At 46.4% G+C, this 24,259-nt stretch overlaps 1 protein-coding gene across 2 annotated transcripts; it reads left to right on the plus strand.

Moving 5' to 3' along the window:
- Positions 1-672: 672 nt before the first annotated feature.
- ANGEL1 (angel homolog 1) lies at positions 673-23,629 on the plus strand. 2 transcript variants are annotated; one of them, XM_070416160.1, is made up of 10 exons: positions 673-777; positions 4,563-5,138; positions 6,069-6,295; positions 6,720-6,789; positions 8,153-8,586; positions 11,004-11,130; positions 11,430-11,540; positions 20,067-20,148; positions 20,654-20,817; positions 21,574-23,629. In XM_070416160.1, exons 1-10 carry the CDS (start codon positions 702-704, stop codon positions 21,732-21,734), a joined length of 2,028 nt encoding a protein of 675 aa, XP_070272261.1. In that variant the 5' UTR covers positions 673-701; the 3' UTR covers positions 21,735-23,629. The 2 variants fall into 2 exon arrangements, with proteins under 2 accessions (XP_070272261.1, XP_070272269.1); XM_070416168.1 differs by lacking the exon at positions 11,430-11,540.
- Positions 23,630-24,259: the final 630 nt, after the last annotated feature.

Raw genomic sequence — 24,259 nt, forward strand, 5'->3', positions numbered from 1 at the left:
AAATACCTCAATGAAAACCAGCCAACCAACCAACCAACCAGACTTGGTCCCTGCCTGCCCTTTGGAAGCCCCCCTCTCCCCCTTCCTTGACTCCCTTATCAATGGGACGCCCCCTTTTATCTAGATCAGGTATAAAGAGGATCCATTTGAAACAGGATGAGGAAGGAGACAAAGGTGTGGACTCGGCTTGTGACCTAGAATCTGAGCTGGAGAAGACGGTAGGGTCAGGAAAAAGAGAAACATGGAGAACTCGCTCTTTCCTCTCTCTGGGCTGAGAAGGGTGAGATTACAGAAACCAGGGCTGGGTGCGGCCTTCGGGAAGCCCAGCCCCTCCCTCGGTTTACAGATGAGAAAACTGAAGGGTGGAGAGGTTACAGGGTGGACCCCAAGTTAGGGGGCGGGAGTGGGAATAAAATCGTGTCCTCTGGGTAATACTAGGGAGCCTCCAGCGTGGCGCTCATCTGAAACTCCTGAGCTTCCCGGGCCTCCCGGAGCCAGGTCGCGTCCATTGCCATGGGAACAGGCCCCGCCCCGGCCTCCGCGTGTTCCACGGCCCCAATAAAGTTGTTGTTGAAGCTCAGCGGGACCACGTGAGCCGCCCGGGGCGGAGCTGGGGGCGGAGCCTGAGGCGGGGGCGGGGCCGAGCTGAGGCGACCGGCGGCTGCAGGAGGAGGGAGGCGGACGCCGCGGGGCGGCCGGCCATGATAGCGTCGTGCCTGTGCTACCTGCTGCTGCCGGCCGCGCGCCTCTGCCGCGCCCTCTCCCGCGCCCTCTCAGGTACTGGCCCCGCGTCCTTGCAGGCGGGAGCCGGGCCGGGCAGGCCCCGCGGGCCGAGGGGCTTGCGGCGAGTCGGGCCTCACGGCCACCTTCTCAGGCAGCGGCCAGGTGTGGGGCGGCCCTCCCCCCGGAGCCGGTCCCGGACTCCAGGCGGCGCAGGCCGGCCAGCGACCCTCGCGGGCGGCCCCTACTCACGCTGGTTGCGTTGGGCCTCAGTTAACCCGGAGGCGGGCCGGGGAAGGGCAGAACCACCCCTCCCGGGCCGCGGGGTGCAGGAGGTTCCGGGGCCCGCCGATCACTGCTCTGGGGGGTCCGAAAGGGTTGGCAACTCTGGGCCTGGGCGAATGCCCGAGTTCTCTGGGTGGGAGCCTGTCGGCCCTGGGTCAGCGGCTGGAGACCTGGACGCACCTGTGGTCCCAGGTTCAGGCCGCACTCACTTTCCGCAGCTCCTCTCAGCTCTGCTCCCCGCGGAGGCTCCGGGTGAAAGACGAGCTCAGAACCCAGAGCGGCATTTGCACCCGAGCTCTGGGCAGCGCGTAGGGAGGTAGTGAGATGGACGAAGGCCATGCCCCGCGGACACGCAGGAGGGAGTCTCACTTTCCACGACCCGCCCGCCCCTTTTCATTCCTGGACTTTAAATGCCCGCAGATTTCTCTGCCAGTTGGGGGGCGGGACAGGCTAGCAAGCATGTTCTTAGAAATAAGGGTCGGACTGTGCATCCTGTGCCTCCCCTTCCGCAGTGTGTGTGTGTGTGTGTGTGTGATTTATATTACGTAACACATGTGTATTTCGTATGAGATGTTTGTTTCTGTCTGCTTTTAGAATGCAAGCACCAGGAAGGAGGGTGGGCTCACACCTGTTTGGCTAGCTGTGTCCCTAGTGCCTCCTGCACTCCTCAGAATATACACTGAGTGGCCAGATTATTATGACCACCCCATCAGTATAATGAAGTGAATTAGTTATGCAAACAATAATAATAAAACCTTGAGAGGATTTGCTTAGGAAGTTTTCAATATTCAGTATTTTTGGAAGTGTCAATGAAGTACTGACAGGGTGGTCATAATAATCTGGCCACTCAGTGTAGTGGGCACACTAAATTCATTTAGGGATGTTCCCAGGTGTAGGCACTTCTGAGGAATGAGACTCTCCACAGAAGTAATTGTTTTCAGGGAGCCAGAGAATATTCCTTCAACCATGCTCTGTCATTCTAGCCCAGGGGTGGGCAAACTTTTTGACTAGAGGGCCACAATGGGTTCTTAAACTGGACCGGAGGAACAAAAGCATGGATGGAGTGTTTGTGTGAACTAATATAAATTCAAAGTAAACATCATTACATAAAAGGGTACGGTCTTTTTTTTTTTTTTTAGTTTTATTCATTTCAAACGGGCCGGATCCGGCCCTCGGGCTGTAGTTTGCCCACGGCTGTTCTAGACCAGTGGTTCTCAACCTTGGGCTGCACATTAGAATCACCTGGGAATCTTTTTAAAATCCTGATTTCTGGGCTCCATCCTCCAGAAATTCTGTTTCTTTGTTACTAATGTTGTGGCCCCACCCCATAACAAAGAAACAGAATTTCCGGAGGATGGGGCCCAGAAATCAGGATTTAAAAAAGATTCCCAGGTGATTCTAATGTGCAGCCAAGGTTGAGAACCACTGGTCGAGACACACGTTTGAAGGGATCTCAGAGGAGGGTCCACCCCTCCCACCCCCACTAAAGTAGTCCCAATGGGTTTAACTTTGTTATATGGTTTCTACATATTTTTTAAAATTTTTAAATAAAAGGATTCTGCTGCGGAAACACAAACCCCCACCATCAACAAAAAAAACTGCTAAATTTGGAAACTAGTAACAGCACACAGGTAAATCAAAGAACCCCGCCATCTGTTATGCATGGGGGATGTTTCAACAGACGGGGAATGATCAGGTCCCTGAGACTAAAGCCAGCAACTCAGCCCATGGGTTTGAAGCAGCATTTTCCAGTCTCAGCACTCTTGACATTTGGGCCTGGATCATTTGCTGTAGGGCTGTCCTCTGTGCTGTATGACGTTCAGCAGTATCCTTCGTCTCTAACCACTAGATGCCAGTAGCATCCCCACACCTGTGACAACCACAGTGTCTCCAGACAAGGCCAAAAGTCCCCCAAGAGCAAAATCATCACTGGTTGAAAACCACTGTTATATTCACATGGGCCATAAGATAGTGTCAACGTTTGAACCACTCTGATGTTTTTCTTGCCTTAAAAAAACAACAACACAGAGCTGATAAAACGAATCTAGTGATTGAGAGTCAGCATCATGCATGCCGCTTGTCCTGTGCCACACATAAGGGACTTAGTGTGTAAGGAGTGTTTGTTTGGATCAAAGTACTGAGCCTGGAGTTTGGGAGCCCTAATTTTAGAGTTTTTCCCACTTGCTTTCTTGCCTGTTGGCCGTCATTTGTGGCTGCTGTAGCAGAAAGGTGACAGCTGTCTCTTGCTGTCACTTGTTGGCACCTGATTTACAGCCTCTGTTGTGTTATGGAATGGGGAAGCTAATGAAGTTTGTGAAAATTTGTGAGTAGAATAACTAACTTTGACAAGAGACCAAGGGTCTTTGTTAAGTAAATTCTAGCCCTTCTGGTGTTGTTCAGTGGTTAGAGTGTTGGCCCATGTACCGAAGGGTCTCGGATTCAATTCCTGGTCAAGGGCACTACCTGGGTTTCAGGTTCTGAGTGGGGCATGTGTCTCTCATATCGAAGTTTCTCTCCCCTTCCCTTCCTCTTCCCCTCCCTCCCTCCCACTCGCTCTAAAAACAATGGAAAAAATGTCCTCCGGTGAGGATTCACAACAGTAAAAAAGAAGTAAATAGTATAGATTAAGTGGCTCTTAGAACCAGAGAGTTGATGTTTCATAGGAGTCTCAATCTCGAGATAAAGAGGTGTGTTTATATGTGACCATCTCTGTCCTAGATTATGTGGGTCAACCATTCTTTATTCCAGCGGTTCTCAACCTGTGGGTCGTGACCCCTGAAAATACATCCTGCATATCAGATATGCCTGCATATCAGATATTTACATTACGATTCATAACAGTAGCAAAATTACAGTTATGAAGTAGCAACAAAAATAGTTTTATAGCAACATGAGGAACTGTATTAAAGGGTCACGGCATTAGGAAGGTTGAGAACCACTGCGTTTGTTCCCACACTGAATGTTTATCAGATCCCTACCATATAGATTAGTCAGTACTTGCAAAGCACTTAGAATAGTGCCCGGCACATGGTAAGCACTTCGCTCTGATGATGATGAAGTTCCAGGCACTAAGATGGGTAGGCTCAGTGATGGAACAATGATGAGCAAAGTGAATATGATTCTTCTTTTTTTTAATATATATTTTATTGATTTTTTACAGAAAGGAAGGGAGAGGGATAGAGAGCTAGAAACATCGATGAGAGAGAAACATCGATCAGCTCCCTCCTGCACACTCCCCACTGGGCATGTGCCCGCAACCAAGGTACATGCCCTTGACCGGAATTGAACCCGGGACCCTTGAGTCTGCAGGCTGATGCTCTATCCACTGAGCCAAACCGGTTAGGGCTTTTTTGTGGAAATTTATTAAAGAACAAGTACAGACTCCCATGTGGGGAGGGGGAAAGAGTCCCCCAGAACGGACTCCCACTTCGTGGGGGTGGGGGGAGGGTCTCCGTGAATATGATTCTTACTTGTATGGGATTCACATTCTAGTTGGAAAAAGTGTGGGTGGAGTGATGCTGCCATCTTATAACGTGGTATTTTGGCTTTCTTCTTAGATGCTTTCTTCACGTGTCGAAAAAATGCCCTCCTGGCGAAGAGCTCGTCCCCCCAGGTAGAGGGTGACTTTGCCATGGCCCCTCAGGGCCTGGACCAGGAAGAGTGTGAGGGCCTGCTGCAGCAGTGGCGAGAAGAAGGGTCGAGCCAGGTGTTCTCGACCGTGAGCGAGGGTCCCCTAGTAGATAAGGGACTAGCCCAGAGCAGCTTGGCACTCCTGATGGATTATCCTGGAGAACAGGATGCTGCTTCCGAGGACAAGTGGTGCAGCAGGCAGCTGAGTGACCTGCAGGCAGCAGAGAACCTAGAGGAGCCTTCCCCCGCGGTCCTAGGAGAGGAATCACTGCCAGAGGGCGAGGGCCCAATGTGGGCAGCTGTCCCCATGCAGGCAGGCCCTCAGTATGCAGACTGCACCATTCTCCCAATGGGTGCACTGGCTGCAGAGGAGTGGGAAGAGGACCCCGCAGTGGTCGCCTGGAGCCTAGCGCCTGAGCCCATGCCCCAGGAAGAGGCTCCCATCTGGTCCTTTGAGGGCCTGGGGCAGTTGCAGCCTCCCTCCATAGAAATTCCTTACCATGGTGAGTCTGACAGCTGGCTGAGAGAGCCAGGGTAGCAGGTTGCCAGGTTGTCGTGGGTGTGGGCAGAGCCATTGCTAAAGAAGATTCTCGGTGGGGAGCTCTGTCAACTCTGCCACTGCATTCTTTTCTCTAAGACTCTTGCAGTGTCAGATCTAGGTGGGCCTTAGAAATCATCTCACGTAGGCCCCTGGTCACTCGGAGGAAATAACGCCGGTGCAGAGAAGTAGCGGGACATGCCTAGAGTTACATAGCTCGGTGATGGCAGAACACAGCAGATCCTAGTTCTGATTCTCCCTGCGACTGTTTCTCTGGAGGTGATCCAAGGGCTTCCTGGGAGGAGGCAGAGAGCCCTCGGGGCCTCCACTCTGTGCCTCAACAGAATGACGCCAGTTTTATCTGTGGCACATATTGGGCTTCCATTAAAATGTGAAGACTGAGTTCTGTGGCTCAGATAGGTTTGAAATCCACTCTGCAGCTCCATGCTTTAAGGGAGATGGGGGACAAGCGGTGTCTAGCCCTACAAACTTTTCCAGATTTAGAGGTTAGAAAACAACCAAGGCTGAGATGACTTGAGAAGAGTCTTTAACCTCAGGTGACCATTAAGCACATTCATCTGAGTGATTCCCCAGAGACCAATGGATTTGTCAAAAGTGTGAGCCTGTATTTATTGAGCATGCACTAGGTGCTAGGCATTATGCCAGGTACTGGGAATACAGTAGTGAACAGCCCAAGGTTGTCTCTGGCTTTATGGAGCTTACTGTCTAATGTGAGAATGTCCTTAGAGTTCTGCTCAGATGACCACAGAGGGGGATGGGTGACATGGAAGGTGAAAAAATTTGAGACACAGTATCACTGAGTCAAGGGTGGAGATGGTGGGGCCTGCGGGTAACATGTACTTGTCATGACCTCTTCTTCCCAACCCCTTTGCAGAAATCCTGTGGCGAGAATGGGAGGATTTCTCCACTCAGCTGGATGCGCAGGGCCTGGAGGCAGGGGATGGCCCGCAGTTCCAGTTCACTCTGATGTCCTATAACATCCTGGCCCAGGACCTGATGCAGCAGAGCTCCGAGCTCTATCTGCATTGCCACCCGGACATCCTCAATTGGAACTATCGCTTTGCAAATCTCATGCAGGAATTCCAGCACTGGGACCCTGATGTGAGTGAAGAGCCGGGCGGGCAGTGCCACTTGCATTTGTTTTGGGCCTGGGCTGTTTCCCAGTGCTCTTAGAAAATGAGTTATTCCCATGGTTGTTCACATGATTAGAGCCCTTCCTGGGGCTGGAGCTTGCCTGCCTGAAGTCAGTGAGTTTTGGCAGATACTGAGAAGACTTTCCCTGGGTGCACTTTCTGGCACCTTTGTGCAGGGAGGGAGACTTGAGGGAAAATGCAGTGTATGTGTCTGGTCTCCTCGGCTTCACGCTGGCCTGTTCTTGCTGGGGTTGGCTGTCAGCACTGTGGGAAGGTTCAGTGCCTGAGACCCACAGCAGCTTCCCACCTGGCCACTGCCTGCTCCTGGGGTGGGAGTCCTGTTCATCACTCTGGGCATTCTGGAGTGATTGGTTTCCTTGTACATTTCCCAGATCCTGTGTCTTCAGGAAGTCCAGGAAGATCATTACTGGGAGCAGCTGGAGCCCTCGCTGCGAATGATGGGTAATGCAGCTCCCTGGCATGTGTGCCAGTCTTAGTTCCTGCAGCCCTGTCTGCTCTCTCTGAAGACACCATGGTTTCCTTTGTCTCAGTAAACCTTCAGTCTCACCTGCGAGCTAGCTCCTCCTCTATGTGGGTGAAAAAGAAAGTAGAGTTCGAAGTTTTAAAGTAACTGTGACATGTTGCCCTTTAATTCTTGAAGTAACCAAACCTGTGAGGCCGAGTATTATCCCCAGTTTACAAAGAGGAAACTGAGTTTCTCAAAATTTCTGTGACTTGCTCAGGGTCACAAAACTACAAAGCTAGTAGGTTGTGGAGCTAGAACTCCAGCTTGTGTGACTTTATTTATTTTATTATTATTATTATTTGTTAATCCTCACCCAAGGATATTTTTTTCCATTTATTTTTAGTTTTTGACATGTTTTCATTCTTTTTTTTTTAAAAAAAATATTTTTTATTGATTTCAGAGAGGAAGGGAGAGGGAGAGAGAGATAGAAACATCAATGATGACAGAGAATCATTGATTGGCTGCCTCCTGCACTCCCCCTACTGGGGACCAAGCCCGAAACCCAAGCATGGGCCCTTGACTGGGATTGAACCTGGGACCCTTCAGTCCGTAGGCCAATGCTCTATCCACTGAGCCAAACCAGCTAGGGCTCCATTGATTTTTAGAGAGTGGAAGGGAGGGAGGAGTGGGATAGGGAGATAGAGATAGAAATAGAGATAGAGATAGAGATAGGGATAGAGATAGAAAGAAAGAAAGACAGAAAGAAAGAAAGAAAGAAAGCAAGGAAGAAAGAAAGAAAAGAAAGAAAGAAGAAAAAAGAAAGAAAGAGAAGGAAAGAAAGAAAAAGAGAGAAAGAAAGAAAGAGGAAGAGAGAGGGAGGGAGAGAGAGGAAGAAAGAGAGAAAGAGTGAGTGAGAGAGGGATAGGGAGAGAGAGAAACATCAATGTGAGAGAGACACATCAATTGGTTGTCTCCCACACATGCCCTGGGGATTGAGCCTGCAATCCAGGTACGTGCCCTTGACTGGGAATGGAACCCAAGACCCTTTGGTGCATAGGCCGACGCTCTCCACTGAGTCATGCTGGCCAGGGCCAACTTGTCTGACTTTAGATTCCATGCTGTCCCTGTCAACTTATATTGCTTCAACCCTTCTCTCCTCCTTTCCCGTTAGAGCCTCTCTCGTCTGGTTAAAACTGTCAGGGAACCTCTGCAGGGCCAGGGGATTGGCAAGGGCAAGGACTCCCATTATAGAGCAGCAGGAGCAATGCCTGTGCACACCCACCAGGGTTACTGCCACTGGTTGGAGGGACTCAGGGTTCAAGGACTCTGATCCATCTCCTTGGTGGGGTGTTCCTGCAGGCTTTACCTGTTTCTACAAGAGGAGGACCGGGTGTAAGACGGACGGCTGTGCTGTCTGCTACAAGCCCACGAGATTCCGTCTGCTTTGCGCCAGCCCTGTGGAGTACTTCCGGCCTGGCTTGGAGCTCCTCAATCGGGATAACGTGGGCTTAGTGTTGCTGCTGCAGCCACTGGTCCCAGAAGGCCTGGGGCAAGTCTCGGTGGCCCCATTATGTGTGGCTAATACCCACATCCTGTACAACCCACGCCGGGGTGATGTCAAGTTGGCCCAGATGGCCATTCTTTTGGCTGAAGTGGACAAGGTGGCTAGGTTGTCAGATGGCAGCCACTGCCCCATCATCTTGTGTGGGGACCTGAATTCCGTCCCTGAGTCACCTCTCTACAACTTCATCAGGGACGGAGAGCTGCAATACGATGGGATGCCGGCCTGGAAGGTGAAAGGGGCAGACCACTGCGGGTGGGAACGGCCTCGGGAGAGGCTCGGGTGTGGCACCAGCACTGCTTCTGTGGCAGGGACTTCAGTTGCCCCGGTTCTGGCTCCTTCCTGCTTTCTTGTACCCAAAGCCTGGAAGTTAGGAACTCTCGAGTGCCTTTGGCATATTGGAATCCTTTCAGTTTTTATCATTAATTTATTTTGAGTCTATAAGTAATACATAAGTACATCCTTGAAAGAATTAAAATGTCATAAAATCAGGCCAAAGCCCCTTTTATTACCTACAATCCCTGCCTCTCCCCTTAGAGTCAAATAATAGCTGAAGTTTGGTGGCATTTTTCCAGATCATTTTTATGCATTTATAGTGATATCGATGTTCCCGTGATAATATTATCCTAATTTACATTTATTAAGCAATTACTATGTGCCAGGTGCTATTTTAAGCTCTTTATATGCATTAATTTTCATAACTTCTGTCATTGCCTCCATTTTATAAATAAGGAAACTTAAGGCACAGAGAAATTAGTAATTTGCTTACTCTAGATTATGCAGGTCATTCATGGCGGAGCCAGGATTTGTAGCTGGGTGGTCTGGCCCCAGAGCTCTCACCCTACAGTACTATCTGTGATTGCTTCTAACAGCTGGTATATAATCTATCGTGTGTGTTTATAAACATGATATGTTACTGTATATTTTATAGCTTTTTTTTCACTTAATGCATATATGGATCTGTCTTATTCCTCTTAATGGCTGAATGTTGATAGCACAGATATCTCATAGTTTATTATAGTTTATTTAGCTGTGCTCATGGGCATTCAGCTTGTGCTAATTTTTTAGCTAATTTTTAATGTCACTTCATCTCCCTGTTCCTCTGTTTTGCTTCGACTGGTCCATCCAACTTATTAGCTTCTGGTAAGGCACAGTGGAGAAAGGACACAAAATGACTGAATTATTATTGAGCATTTTGGGCTTTTATTTTATTTTATTTTTTAAATTTTTTAAAAAAATATATTTTATTGATTTTTTACAGAGAGGAAAGGAGAGGGATAGTTAGAAACACCGATGAGAGAGAAACATTGATCAGCTGCCTCCTACACACCTCCCCCTGGGGAAGTGCCCGCAACCAAGGCACATGCCCCTGACCGGAATTGAACCTGGGACCTTTCAGTCCGCAGGCCAACACTCTATCCACTGAGCCAAACCGGTTAGGGTTGGGCTTTTATTTTAATGAGGTTACTCAGATGCCAGCGATGTCTTGGTTGCCATGTGTGAAAGGCATTATCCTGCCAGAAGGTTGCTGTGATCAAGGAGCTCAGGAAACAGGCGAAGAATTTACTAAGTGCCTCCTTGTGTGGCATGGTTAGGTGTGGTGATTCAGAGCCCTCACTTTGAATCCCCGCTCTCCCACCTTGGGAGAGGTTACTTAACTTCCGAAAGCCCCATTTGCCTGATCCAGACATTGGGGATGTAATGGGACCTACTCCAGAGGTGTTTGTTCGTTTGTTTGTTTGATGGGTTAAATAAAATAATGCATGTGAAGTGTTTTCCAGTGCCTACTTCCAAGGAAGCAGCCAGACTGTGGTAGTGATTATTATTATCAACTCTTAATCACGTGTGGTATCATTATCCCGTTTTATAGGATAGCATATTGAACCCAGGAGAGTTGGCTAACTTGCCCAAAGTCACACAGCCATTAAATTCCAGGCCTGTTTTACTTCAGGCGGCATATCGGAAATGAATGTCCTTGAAGGGCAGAGAGAGTGTGCCTATCACTGCTTCCCTCCTAGCACTTGGCTCGTGTCCTGCACGTAGTTGGCATTCACATATTTGTTGTTAAATGAAATAAAGGGAATTTTGCTACACCCGTTGGAGACACGCAAATGGCTGATGTTGCCGAGTGTTTCCCCTGCTACCTTCTGCCCGTCCCCAGGCTTTGACTGAGGATGGTGACGGAAGTAAAGCGCTTTGGTGCATGTATCACTTGGCTCAACCCTGTGGTTTCCCAATAATAGGCTTACGATGCTAGACCTTGATCCAGAAGATCCAAAGATCAGGATAAACCTTTTCCCCTTGCACAGTAAAGCCGCCGAAAGTTGATACTCTCTGTGGAGAATTGTGAAGATTTTTCTGAGGTGAAAGTTAGGGGATCACATGTTCATACAGTTCTATTCTCTTTCACTAACACAGCTCATTCTCTTAGCCCTCATTCCTATCTCATGGACATTTCAGTGTTTCTAGTAAAAAAAAAAGGTTTTAATTAGCTCCTTAGTTTTAACCTTTCCCTAAGACTTATGTTTTGCTTATGTTGTGTATGTAGCATATGAATGTGTGTGTGTATGTTTGTCTGCATGTCCCCCAAATGGGCTGTTTCCTTTTTCCATCTTGGTTTCCTCATTCCCACCTGCTATTTCCTTGTAGGTGTCTGGACAGGAAGACTTCTCCCATCAGCTTTACCAGAGGAAGCTGCAGGCCCCACTATGGCCCAGTGCCCTGGGCATCACTGATGGCTGTCAGTATGTCACCTCCTGTCATCCCAAGAGATCAGGTGAGCATGCACCATGTTCTTGGTGGCTGTGCCTTCATGCCCGTTTTGAGAGAGAGCAGGCACCTCCATGACGAGAAAGCCTAATCCCCTCAGTTCCCTTAGCAAGGTCTTTGTTTTTCTCACTGTCCTCATGGTCACCCAGTGATTCTACAACTTCAAGTCGTAGCTGTTGGAACATCTCCTTGTCTTCTGAGCCAGATTTCCCCTGTCCCGTTGCTAGGAGCTTCTTGATATAAAGGAGGGCTCAGCATGTGCCTCCTCTTCTTTTCTTTTACCATGTGGCTTTTCCTGGTTTACAGAGAGACGTAAATATAGCCGAGACTTCCTGCTACGTTTCCGCTTCTGCAGTATTGCCTGTCAGCGACCAGTAGGGCTGGTTCTTATGGAGGGAGTGACAGATACTAAGCCAGGTAATGGGAACTAAGTTGTTTTATTTTTAAAACCTCTTTACCCCTGATATTTGTCAATTATATGATTTCTCAGTCTTTCCTCGGCATAATTCTTAGAGGTCAGCTTCTGATTATAAGCATGCTTAGCAGGAAGGTCAGTGGAGTTTAGTGGCCAGACACATGCATTGATGTGCAGTGTCATGAGAACATGGACCAGGAATCAAGACCTGGGTTCTAACCAGCTCTGAGACCTTAAGGAAGCCACTTACCCTTTTTAGGCTAAAGTGCTACTAACTAGCACATAGACAGCATATATGGGAGAGAAGATTCACATGCTAGGGCTTTGAGAATCAAAAGGTGGCGGTAGCCTTGGCTGTAAATAAAAAGTTAGTCCTACTGAGAACTTCCAGACTGAACGTAGCAGAGCATACTTAACATTCTACTCTTCTCGACTCTGAAACCACTTTGAAGCAACAAGGAAAATGGAATAAAGAAACGTAAACTCCATCTTTAAGAAAAGATCTAAGGTATCTGAAACCATAAACCACACACAGTGGAGTGGCTGTGAGAAGCACTGGAGATCATGCAAGGGTGTTGGAGGAAGTGTGGAGAGACTTATCTGTGAGGCGTATGGATTCCAAAAGAACCAGCACAGTGCCTTCCTTCAAGGTGAGTAGCGTACCTGAGGCACCAGACCAAAATCCTTGTTTCGTCAATAAGGAAAGGATGCCCAGGCGGTGATAGGACATTATCTCAACCTGTTTTAGTCCTAAGAGGCAGTGGATGGAAGACTGATTAAAGAATCAAGCATATTTGCATCGAGCCGTCTAAATGGCGGGGGGTGGTATTCAGGGCTACATATCTTTTGCCTAGGGGGAAGCAAAGATTAAAAGGACTCATACACACCCTGTGTCATAAGGAAAATTCTTTTACTTGGGATGCATATTTAATTCTCTTATATAAACTTTGTATAAATAACTGGTAGTGAAACCTCAGCTAATTCAAAGCTGGGCTGCCCAGAAGAAACCAGCATGAGATCTGCACTAAAATACTAAAAGAAAAAAAGGTGGAAGGAACAGGAAAAATGAAAGGCAGATAAAGAATCCTTACTTCAAAGATAAAAATTCTTGCATGGAGCATATGGAAATTATAATTATTTTTCCATGAATAAAAATATGAAGCAATTGCCTTTATAAATTAGGAGCACAAAAATAAAACCATTGCCTTTTAGACATAAGTTCAGGCACATGGCAAGACATCAGAAGATGAAATGTAAGCTGCAGAGCTGAGGAAAGAAATGGAATAAAGGATTTAAAAATCACATAAAATGAAGACAAAATTGGATGCAGCATAAGAAAGAATAGATATTGCTGAAAACAAGATGAGACAGGCAAAGAGGAGTGGCGGGGGGTGGGGGAGCAAAATAACAAGAAAGTAAAAGGATAAAAAGGACTAGAGAGAAATGGCAGTAGTGAAAGATAAGGCAAGGCAACATATAATTGGAGTTAACAAAGAAGAAAACCAATATAATGGCACAAAAGGAATATTTAAAGGTGTGATTCAGGGAAGATTTTCCAAAGATGAAAAGATCTGAATCTTCAGATTGAGAGGATATGCCATGTCTCAGTAAAAAAAATGATATAGGAGAAGCAACACTAACTTCCTAGTGAAGTTACCAGAAGTCAAAGAAAAAAGAATCCTTTGGACAGTTGCACCAAAAAGATCGGGCTACTTCTAAGAATAAAAATAATGAGGTTGGCGTCTGATTTCTTAACACTAACATTCACCTCTAGAAGATGGGAGCAAAGCTTCAAGGAAAGAAGCTAAGGCTCATGAATTTTATACTCCCCCAAAAGCCTTTCTTGAAGAGATGCCAGAAGACTAACTATGACAACCAAGCAGTGACTGGAAAAAAACTAGTGAAAGGACTGGTGGTAAGCAATGAATTTATTTTTTTCTTGTTGGGATTTAATTTAAATTGGCATTTTGCACAGAGCAGCAAACATTTAAATGGCTCAGTTATTTTAATTGCAAAGGTAAATGTATTATTACAACTGTAGCAACATATAATAATGATGATGGCGTGTGTTGGAACTGGGATAGGGCTTGTATCAGTTGAGCTCAGGCAGGGAAGCAGGGGCTCAGTGTTTTAAGATTATAAAATCCTAAGGTTAAACAGTAGTAGGATCCCACATAGGCAATTTTATGTTAAGAATAGGCTATTTAAAAAAAAAAAATCCATGCTATACTTGAAGCATAACATAAATACTTCAGTTTTAACAAAATTAAAACCAAGAATCTTTTCAAATACATACTGACAATCACTTTGTAAGTAGAATCATTATATAGGGGGGAACTACCCAGTTCACTAACAATGCAAAATAATAGCAGTATTTTCAAAATTGAGATTAGCCCTGGCTGGTGTGTTCAGTGGTTAGAACATGGGTCTGCACACTGAGGGGTTGTGGGTTTGATTCCCAGTCAAGGGCAGGTACCTGGGTTGTGATTCCCTCCCCACTTCTGGTTGGGCATGTGCAGGAGGCAACTAATTGATGTATCTCTCTCACATTGATGTTTTTCTCCTCCCCCTCTTCCCTCCCTTTCACTCTCTCTAAAATTTAGTCTAAATGGAGAAATATCCTCAGGTGAGGATTAAAAAATGTTGAGATCAAATTTGGGTAAACACACCCATTCACCACATACTGTGAACATGCCCCCACCTAGGGCTGAACAGGCTTCTGCTGAATCTCTTTTAAAGACTCCAAATCTGAATAGCTACCACCATTTTTAGACCATGAATAGAAAGACTGAAGTGCAGTACAATGAGATCATAGTGTGTGATCTTTTTTTAGAGGATATGTTTAAATCAGCGGTCGCCAACTGGTGGTCCGTGAGGCCCAAAAGGTTGGTGACCGCTGGTTTAAATATCCTACTGAATAATGTTTCCAGTCCAATACCAGAGTCATCCAACCCACTGTGCACATCAAAACTTGTCAACTTGACTCTGACACTGACTTTAATGAGAAGCATCTGAGTTGCAAAAGGAACTGCAGTGCTAGGTAGTGATGCTGTAACTTACCCACAAGTTGACATTGCGTCGCGTCGCACTTCCAAAAGTGGCTCTGTTGGTTGAACGTCGTCAACCTGTGCCCTGAAGGGTCCGATTTCCGGTCAGGGCACATGCCTGGGTTGTGGGCTTCATCCCTGGTCAGGGTGCATGCAGGAGGCAGCTGATTCATATTTCTCACATCAATGTTTCTCTCTTCCTCTCTCTCTAAGATAAATAAAAACATATTTAAAACAAAAAAACATTGTGATTCCCTTTGTGAGGGAATAATTAATAAGAAGGGAATGTAAATTTTAAGTTCCCCTTTTATTTATTTTTTGAATTATTATTTATCTTCCCAATGTGGTTCATAAAGACGCTGAAAGGGGTTACTATGTTTTCTTTCTAATGAGTGCTTGCATTAAATTAACTCTGGAGCTTTGAACTTACATTGAACCCTTCAGGTCTTTTATCACTTAACCACAAACTATGTGCCCAATTAAGTGCATTATATGAAAAAACAATTATTAATAGGTGATATTCATAAACCACTATTTACAAACTGACCAGAGGGCCATAGAGCAAAAGCTGTCTGATCAGTTTCTAAGCAGGAAAGTTCTGAATCCAGCTTCTCCTCTAGCCCATGCATGGCACAGTTTTTTATCCCCTTCCCTGGTACTTGCAGAAGAACTTACTTGCTTGGCTTCCACTTGCTTGCTTGGTGCTGAATGGGCCCAGAAGATGTTGCAGCACAGGTAGAGGCTGGCCCATGTGCTAATGCTGCCTGTGCACAGTGCTGTCTGTACACAGTGCTGCATGGACAGAGCCTGGGGTTGAGGGAAACCATTTTGAATGTCCTGCTGGTCAGTGATTTTTCTGGCATATCATAATGGGAAAGGATGTGACTCAAAATGAAGATATTAGTGTTGTGAATATTTATGCTCCAAATAACATTACATCCACAATCACAACGTGAAACTTCAGGGTTTAACAAGGAATAATAGTCAGAAGATAACTAATGGAAAAGGTTTTAACTCATCTTTCTTACTCTGTAACAGACGAAGTAGATAAAAGATAACTAAAAATATAGAAGACTTAAGTAACATGTTATAAGGTAAATCTGATTGGTACATATCAAACTCTGCACACTGAAAGCAGAGCAAAGACATCTTTTTGAGTATCCATAGGAGATTCTTAAGAGTTAACCATATGCCCTGACTGGTTTGGCTCAGTGGATAGAGCGTTGGCCTGCGGACTGAAGGGTCCCAGGTTTGATTCCGGTCAAGGGCATGTACCTGGGTTGCGGGTGCATCCCCGGTGCGGGGTGTGCAGGAGGCTGCTGATCGATGTTTCTGTCTCATCGATGTTTCTGATTCTCTATCCCTCTCCCTTCCTCTGTAAAAAATCAATAAAATACATATAAAAAAAAAGAGTTAACCATATATTAGACCAGTGGTCGCCAACTGGTGGTCTGTGGACCACTGGTGGTCCATGAGGCCCGAAAGATTGGTGACTGCTGTATTAGACCACCTAAAAAACCTTAATCAATTTTAAACAGTAAAATAGTATTGTCAACTTCCTCTGATCACACATGCAATAAAAATAGAAATGAAAAAAAAATACTGCTTGAACATTTAAAAAATTTAAAAAAACTTTTAAGTCAAAAGTAAAATTTAAACTGAAACTGCAGAATATCTAAAAATAATAATAAAAATACCATATATTTTTAGGATTATAGCTGGAACCATTCAATGAAAAAAAACATAGAACAATATAGAATATTTAGAATCACAGAATTATATTAATAAAAAAGATGGAAGTAAGTACATTAAGCATCCAACTTAAGAAGTTAGAAAAAAGAACAAACTGAATGAAAGCAGAAGGAAAGAAGGTAAAAATGAAAATAATTTAGAAAACAGAAAAATAGAACTAGTAAACGCTAAGAGTTGATGGTTTGGGTGAAAAACAACTGTCAATTAGATAAGCCCATTTGCTGACCTATTTAAGGAGTAGGCAAAAGTGTCCAGATGCACAGGAATTAATCCTATATAATAAAAGCCTAATATGCTAAGTGTCCGGTGTTCATCATTCAACCAATCAAAGCATAATATGCTAATGGCATGCTAAGGCCACTCAACAGCTCCCTATGATGTGCACTGACCACCAGGGGGAAGACGCTCTGACCAGTAGATTAGCTTGCTGCTGGGGTCTGGCCAATAGGGACAGAGCGAGACTGGCTGGACACACCCTGGAGCCCTCCCACAGTCCCTCCCAAGCTGGCCAACCTCCAGCGTCCTTCCCCGGCCCCAATCACACACTGGTTGGGTCCCTCGACCTGGCCTGCACCCTCTCGCAATCTGGGACCCCTCGGGAGATGTCGGAGAGCTGGTTTTTGGCCTGATCCCGCAGGCCAGGCCGAGGGACCTCTAGTAGGATTATAAGGGGGTTCTTTGCTCAACTAAGTGCAAAGAAATTGAAAACTTAGCTGCAAATACTAATTTTTAGAAAGTAATTTACTAAAAAGAGATTGCAGGAGAGTGATAATCTAAATAAATTACCACAGAAGGAAAAAAGTTTAAAAAGTTTTCTGAGTTGCAGTCCCAGAAAAACATCAGGCTCAGATTGATAGGAGAATGTCATCAAACCTTTTAAAGAACTTATAATTCACTACTACTTAAATTGTTACAGAATACAGAGGAAGAATGGGGCCAAGTTATTTTATGAAGCAAGTATTTTGACACCAACACCTGACAATTACACAAAAGAGGAAAACTACAGACTAATATTCTCCCTTATGAATATTGATACAAAAAATTTAAATAGAAGATCAGGAAACAGAATCTAGCAGCACATTTAAAGAGCAATAGATCATGACCAAATGGAGTCGATCAGAAATATAGTTAGATATTCAAAGTCTCTTAATATAATTACACACACACACACACACCATCCTAGTCAGCTGGTGCGACTCAGTGGTTGAGTGTCAACATATAAACTAGCATGGATCCATTCCCAGTCAGGACACATGCCCAGTTTGCAGGCTCGATCCCCAGTAGAGGGCGTGCAGGAGGCAGCCAATCAATGATTCTCTCTCATCATTGTTGTTTCTATCTCTCCCTCTCCCTTCCTTTCTGAAATCAATAAAAATATATTTTAAAAAAGAAAAGCATCCTATAGATGTCAGAGACATTTTGTTAAAATTCAGTATCTATTCTGTATTCTTGTAAAAAGAGCCCTCTTAAATTAAGGAAAAAGTAGATAGTCCTTACACCATTCAAATACATTTATTTTAGTCGGAACATGTTGTGGCAGTGAGGAACTAGGCTCTGAGGCTGTGAGGAGTGGGAGGAGGGCATAGATTTGCCATGGGCCTGAAAAAGAAGTTTATCTCAGCTCCAAAAATTAGGATCTTGCTTAAAGAAAACTCTAGTAGCAAAGTCAGGAACAAGACAAGGATGATCGCTATTATTCAACTGAGTTCAGAGATACTATAATTAGAAGTAGGAAATAGAAATACAGGTAAGAAAATAGAAGTGAAAAATGGAAAGGAGGGGGTAAATTATTACTTGCTGTTAATATCTTATATAACTGATGACCTAAGAGAATCAACTAACAACTGTCATAAGCATTGAGATAATTCTGGAAAGTAGCTGGGTACAATGTTAATATATAGAAAGCCATAGTAGTCATATATAAAAATAATGACATATTTGTTAAGAAATATAATGAAGCCCTGGTTGGTGTTGCTTAGTGGTTAGAGTACTGGCTCATGCACCAAAGGGTCGAGGTTTGATTCCTAGTCAAGGGCATGCACCTGGGTTGCAGGTTCGATCCCCGGGCCCAGTTGGGGCATGTATAGGAGGCAACCAGGCAATGTGTGTCTCTCACATCAATGTTTCTCTCTCTCTCTCCCTCTCTCCCTCTCTTTTCTCCTCCTTTTACTCTCTCTCAAATCAATGGAAAAAATATTTTCAGGTGAGGATTAACAAAAGAGGTATAATGAAAAAACTCTTTATAATAGCAACAAAAATAAAAAAATTAACATGGAAATGTAAGATATATAAAGGAATATTTCATTTCATCTAAATTATCAAATTTATTGGTATGAAATTGTAACATTTCCTTATCCTTTTTTAAAAAGACCTTTATTGAGATTAAATACACATACCATAAAATCCACCCACTTAAAGTATACAATTCAGTGACTTTTAGTATATTCAGAGTTGTGTAATCAACACCAAAATCATCACCCCCAAAAGGAACCCTATATCCATTAGCAGTCACTTTCCATTCACCCTTCTCAGGAAAAAATCAATTGACCATGGACATATGGGTTTTTGGACTCTAAATGATATTCCATTCACCTATATGTCTATCTTTAGGCCAGTACCACACTGTCTTGATTATCTTAACTCTGTATAAGTTTGAAATAGAGAACTGTAAGACCTGTAACTTAGTTATTGTTTTCACTATTAAGTATGATATTTGCTCTCTGGGATCTCTTCACAGGGCATTAATTCCATTCATAAGGTCTCCACCCTCATGACCTAATTACTCCCAAAGGCCCCAGCTCCCAATGCCATCCCATTGGGGTCTTAGGATTTCAACATATTTTGGAGTGACACAAACATTCAGTCCATAACACCCATTAATGTCAGTAGGATCTGTAATAATATCCCCTCTTTCTTTCCTGATATTGATAATGTGCCTTTTTCTTTGTGTGTCTGTGTATATAAACGTGTGTAAAAAAGCATGTATATGTATACATGTGTATATGCACATATATGTGTGTACACACACACACACACACACACTAGATGATGTGTGATAGAAAATCTCTGGAGGAATATACCAAAAATTTGGTACCATTTGTTGCCTCTGGAGAGAATTGTGTGGCAAGGGACCTAAAATGGGAAGGAGATTTTTCACTGATTTTTTTCTCAACATTTTGGTTTTTTCACCATGTGACTATATTACCTTCTTAAAATTCTTTGTTGTTGTTAATCCTCATTTGAGGATATTTTTTCCATTGATTATTTAGAGAGAGTGGAAGGGGGTGAGGGGAAAAGAGAGAGACATCGATGTGAGAGAGACACATTGCCGGTTGCTTCCCCCACCTACTCCAATGGGCTGGGAATGGAACCTGCAGTGAGGTGCATGCCCTTGACTGGGAATCGAACCCAAGACCCTTTGGTGTGTGGGCCAACGCTCTAACCATTGAGCACACCAGCCTGAGCTGACTATATCACCTTTTAAAAATAAATTTAAATTTTAAGAAAAGTTGCTGAGTCAAGGAAGATAAATGTCTATGCTAGAGGCCTCTGTCTGCCTTCCTGCGGTTCCTGACTTTGGTCCATTGTTTTTCCCACTCTTCACTATTTTTCCTTTTTCCCTTTGGGAGCAGTCCCGTCATGGATCTGAGAAGGATTCCAGGGTGCAAGGTTCTGACCCTGTTCGCTGTCTGCGAATGACAGAACATCTTTCTCTCCCGTCTTCTACAGAACGACCTGCTGGCTGGGCCGAGTCCGTTCTTGAGGAAGACATGTCTGAGCCTGAGCCCGAGCCCGAGCCCGTCTCCCCCAGGTAATCCTCCTGCTAGTTCCCTTCAGCTTGCATCCCAGTACAGGAGAGAGATTCCTGTTGGCCTTCCTAAGGCTAATTTGGGGGAGCCTTTTTTGTTGAGCTCTCCCTCCCCCCAATACCTGCTAAACTTATGGAGGGGCATACAAGTGAATGGAGGCCAGAGGTGACCCACCCAGGTGCCTGCAGAGGAAAAGCCCACACACTTTTCCTCAATGGAGGGAGGCCTCCCAGAAGAGCTTGCTGACGCATGGACAGGGTATGCTTCGTCAGGGGGCAAGGGAGGGGTGGGGGTGAGGAACGTCAGGGGGAATGAGAATGCATGTGCTGTTTCTAGGCTAATTTTAGTTAAGACTGTCAGCCTCTTATTAGCATGGGGAGGAATTTTTGTTGAGACTGTTATTTGGGATCATTCATTAAAAACACTTCATAAAACCCACAGAGAAAGTAACCTTGAGAAAAGTTCAATAATGTTTGCTGACTGAAATTGTCCTCTCCATCCCTGTAGGACCGTAGGCACCATCCAGCACTGCCTCCACCTGACCTCGGTATATACTCACTTCCTGCCCCAGCATTGCCGCCCAGAGGTCACCACAATGCCCTTGGGTATTGGAACGACGGTGGATTACATCTTCTTCTCAGCTGAGTCCTGCGAGAATGGGAACAGGACTGGTAAGCCTGTTGGGTCCTGGGTTCCTAGGAGCCATCCACGTGAGTCCCTGGGACAGCTGATGGTAGATCAGGCATTTGGTGGCATGGCTGGGGCTGCTGGGACTTGACCAGCAAAAGAGCAGGTTTCGTACCTACCTAGCACTGGTCACCCTCATCATCCTCCTCTTAGGCCACTTGTCTGACTTCTCTTTTGATCCTTGTAGCATTAGAGAGAGGTGGGCAGAACAAGCACTCTCCATCCCTGGTTTGGAGGGAAAAAGTAGAGCACCACAAGATTACTGCATCTGTTCAGTGGGTCTGGTTAGTGAGGAACTCGGTTGGGTTAGAGACCCCGTGTCCTATCTCCTCACCCACACTGGTGGTCACAGTATAGCAGTCTATAAGCCCCGGGTCTGTTTGTTTAAAGCATGTCTTTTAAAATGTTTAAATTGATTGCCTATGTTTAAAAATCAGATTTTTGTATAGAAAATCTGGATTTCCAGTTTCTCTTGGAAAACAAGATCTTGTAATGTTGGGCCTGGGCATACACTCTCCATTTTGCCACAGTTCCCTGGAACCCACCCTGCTCATTCATTGATATATCATGGAGTATCTGAGAAAAACGAGGCCTCTCCTAGAGGCAGCAGGAGGTGGAGGAGGGTGGGCAGCCAAGGGGATGGAGCCTCCGTAAGGCATAGCTTCCATAGGCCCCGCTCTCTCCATGAGTGTGACTGACTCTCGTCCCCTCTGCCCTCTGGCTTCCGCTTTGTGCCCCAGATCACAGGCTCTATCAAGATGGAACTCTCAAGCTCCTGGGCCGTCTCTCCCTCCTCTCTGAAGAGATTCTCTGGGCTGCCAATGGCTTACCCAACCCCTTCTGCTCTTCAGACCACCTCTGCCTGCTGGCCAGCTTCGGGATGGAAGTGACCGCCCCATGATGGGCTCCCAAGGGAAGAGAGCCGCTCTTCTAGAAGAGCCCACTGGGTCAGAGACTGGAAATATCCCATGCTTCTGGAAACTTAGATCCAAGAAACTTACAGCCCCTCCCCTCCCCTCCTGTTCCCTTTTCCCATGGTTAGATTTTCTGTGGGCCTGTCCAGGCTCTCTGCCTGTGGTCCCTTCCCTGCCCCAACCTCTTCCTAATCCTCTTGTGCCACATGCTTGGTGGCCCTGGGAGAGGCGGAAGGGGGGCTTCCCCCTTCCTTCCATGTATCCAGCGCTCCTCTTGATTTTTAATTACCAGGGTTGTGGGAGCTATTGATCTCATTTGTTATTTGCTTTCAGGCCGTTTCTTGGTGGTACTTTCTGATCCGACCTTCTCCCCGTCCTCACAACCTCTGTGCCCAGCCCTCTTGCCCGGCACACACGTGTGAAATGTGTATAGTGTGTGTGCATCCTCTCAAGGTGGGACTGCTCTGTGCGGCCATACCTGCCTCGATCAGCCTGCTGTCCACACTGGGGCTGTCGGCCTAGGGGCAGGTTGAGAGCACCACCTGGTGCCTGTGTGCTGCCAGGCAGCAGCAGGGGCACGGGCCTTTCTCCTTTTATCCTGTTTCATTAGGCGTTCATCATGCCAGCCAGGGCATACTCATCACTGAGCTCTGGGAATGAAAGGGTCCCCAGCCTGGAGCAGCACAACTGGGGACGCAGTACCTGCCCCAGAGGCCTCTGGGCCTCCACCCCCGAGCCCCCCAAGGCCTGGCTTTCCCTAGGCTTGTCCCCGAGGAGGGTGAAAGTTTGTGTGGGGTCTGTGGGCTGAGATAGTGACTTGAGATTTAAAACTCCTTAAGGGTGAGGAGAAAGAACCTTCAAGAAACAATGGGCTCACTGGACTCCGTAGCCCAGCGGTCGCCAACCTTTTGGACCTCATGGACCACCGGTTGGCGACCGCTGCTGTAGCCCACAGAGCTAGGGCGAAATGGGCGTGTCCCGTAGGGAAAGAGCAGGCGGGCTCTGCAGCTGCCTCGGCTGGGACTCAGGACCTCAGGGACCTGTTCTCTTCCCTCCACCACTTTTACTGTTTGCTGCCTCCCTCATCCCCTTCCGTTTTCTCCCTAGAAAAGCCTGCTATTTAGCTCAGGCCAAACCTTCTCAGTGAAAAGGTGGCCTTGGGCACAAGTGCTTGAGGAGTTGTTCAGGCCAGCAAGGCCTTGCTGCTCATTGGCTCTGCTTTCCCTCCTCGCACAGGGTACCTGGCCCATCCAGGGGGCTTCCGTGCCCACACGTGTCACCTGCCTGCCTTAATCTTCTGTTGCTGGGGGTGGCCCCGGGGGTTCTGGGTCAGCTGTTCCTCATATCCCTTAACTCAGACGGCTGCTGGCCCTGGTGGATTTGACTTGCTGTTGCCCACTTGCCCTCCAGCACAGGACTGAAGGGATGGCGAGAAGCCGGAGACGGGCGGTTAGCCAGAGGTGAATTTAATGATCTCTCCTTCTTCTGAAAGCCAAAGACCCAGCTTGAATTCTGCTGCTGTGTTCGTGGTTATAACCTTTCCACACCTAGTTCTCGGAAATTTAAATATGCGTGTATTCTTAAACAGTGTTTCCTGGGTAGTGGGCATGTGCCTGTCTGAGCCCCAGGTCTGCCTGTCCATCCCCACCGTACACTCTGTTTGTCTCCCTGGGCACCTCCGGAGATAACAGGGCCCTGTTGTTCTCTAAGACGATTGCCCTTCCCTGTTCTCTGCCAGGAAATGCAGTTTAAAAATGGCTGAAGATGGCAGAGGGCAGGTAGCCTGATAATCATTTTTGTTTTGTTTTCTTATTTGTTTCTGTTTTTGAAACAAAATGGGGCTTTAAATTCTCTTATCCAAATAAAGGTTTACTTTTCCCCCCTCCGGTTGGTCATTTTATTAGGATCTTGCAGGGCACGGGGGAGAGAAGGCCTGGAGAATGAGGTGGGCCGAGAGGAGGAGACTGGCTTTGTGATGGGGTCTCAAGTCCTAAATCTACACGGGAGAAAAGTGAGGGAGTCTCCCTCTGATCACTGAGGCCGTGGGGGAACAGGGTGTGGGCGAAGCCTCTGCCCTGACTTTTCTTGGGCAGCTCTCTTCTCCATCCTTGCCCAGCTAGAGAGAAGAGCTCTCTCAGCCACTGTTGTTCTGTTCCATCTGCTGCTCCCCACCCCCCTCCCATCCAGATAGCATTTCAGGAGGGTCTGTGTGGAAAGTGGGACGAGAAATGTTTCCTATGGCAGCTGCATGAGGCCTGGTGTGTGTGGCGGATGCCTCTTGCTGAGCTGCTATTTCCGATAATCTCTTTTGCGTTCTGCAGCCAGAGCTGAGCTGTGGGCCATCTGTTGCTGGAAAGGTTTTTCTTCTCCCTGGGCCTCACTCTGCTGGTGCTTTTGTCTCCAGCCTCCTTCAGCCGCAAGCCCACCAAGCCCGCATGCGCGTAGGAAGCTCTGAAACGGGGGGGGGGGGTGGGGGGGGGTGGTTTTCTGCCTTACCTACCAGAGTCCCAGA

The sequence above is a fragment of the Myotis yumanensis genome, unplaced genomic scaffold (genome assembly GCF_028538775.1).
Source record: "Myotis yumanensis isolate MYYU_CA2020_CCGP unplaced genomic scaffold, mMyoYum1.0.hap1 SCAF_1, whole genome shotgun sequence".
NCBI classification, from domain to species: domain Eukaryota; kingdom Metazoa; phylum Chordata; class Mammalia; order Chiroptera; family Vespertilionidae; genus Myotis; species Myotis yumanensis.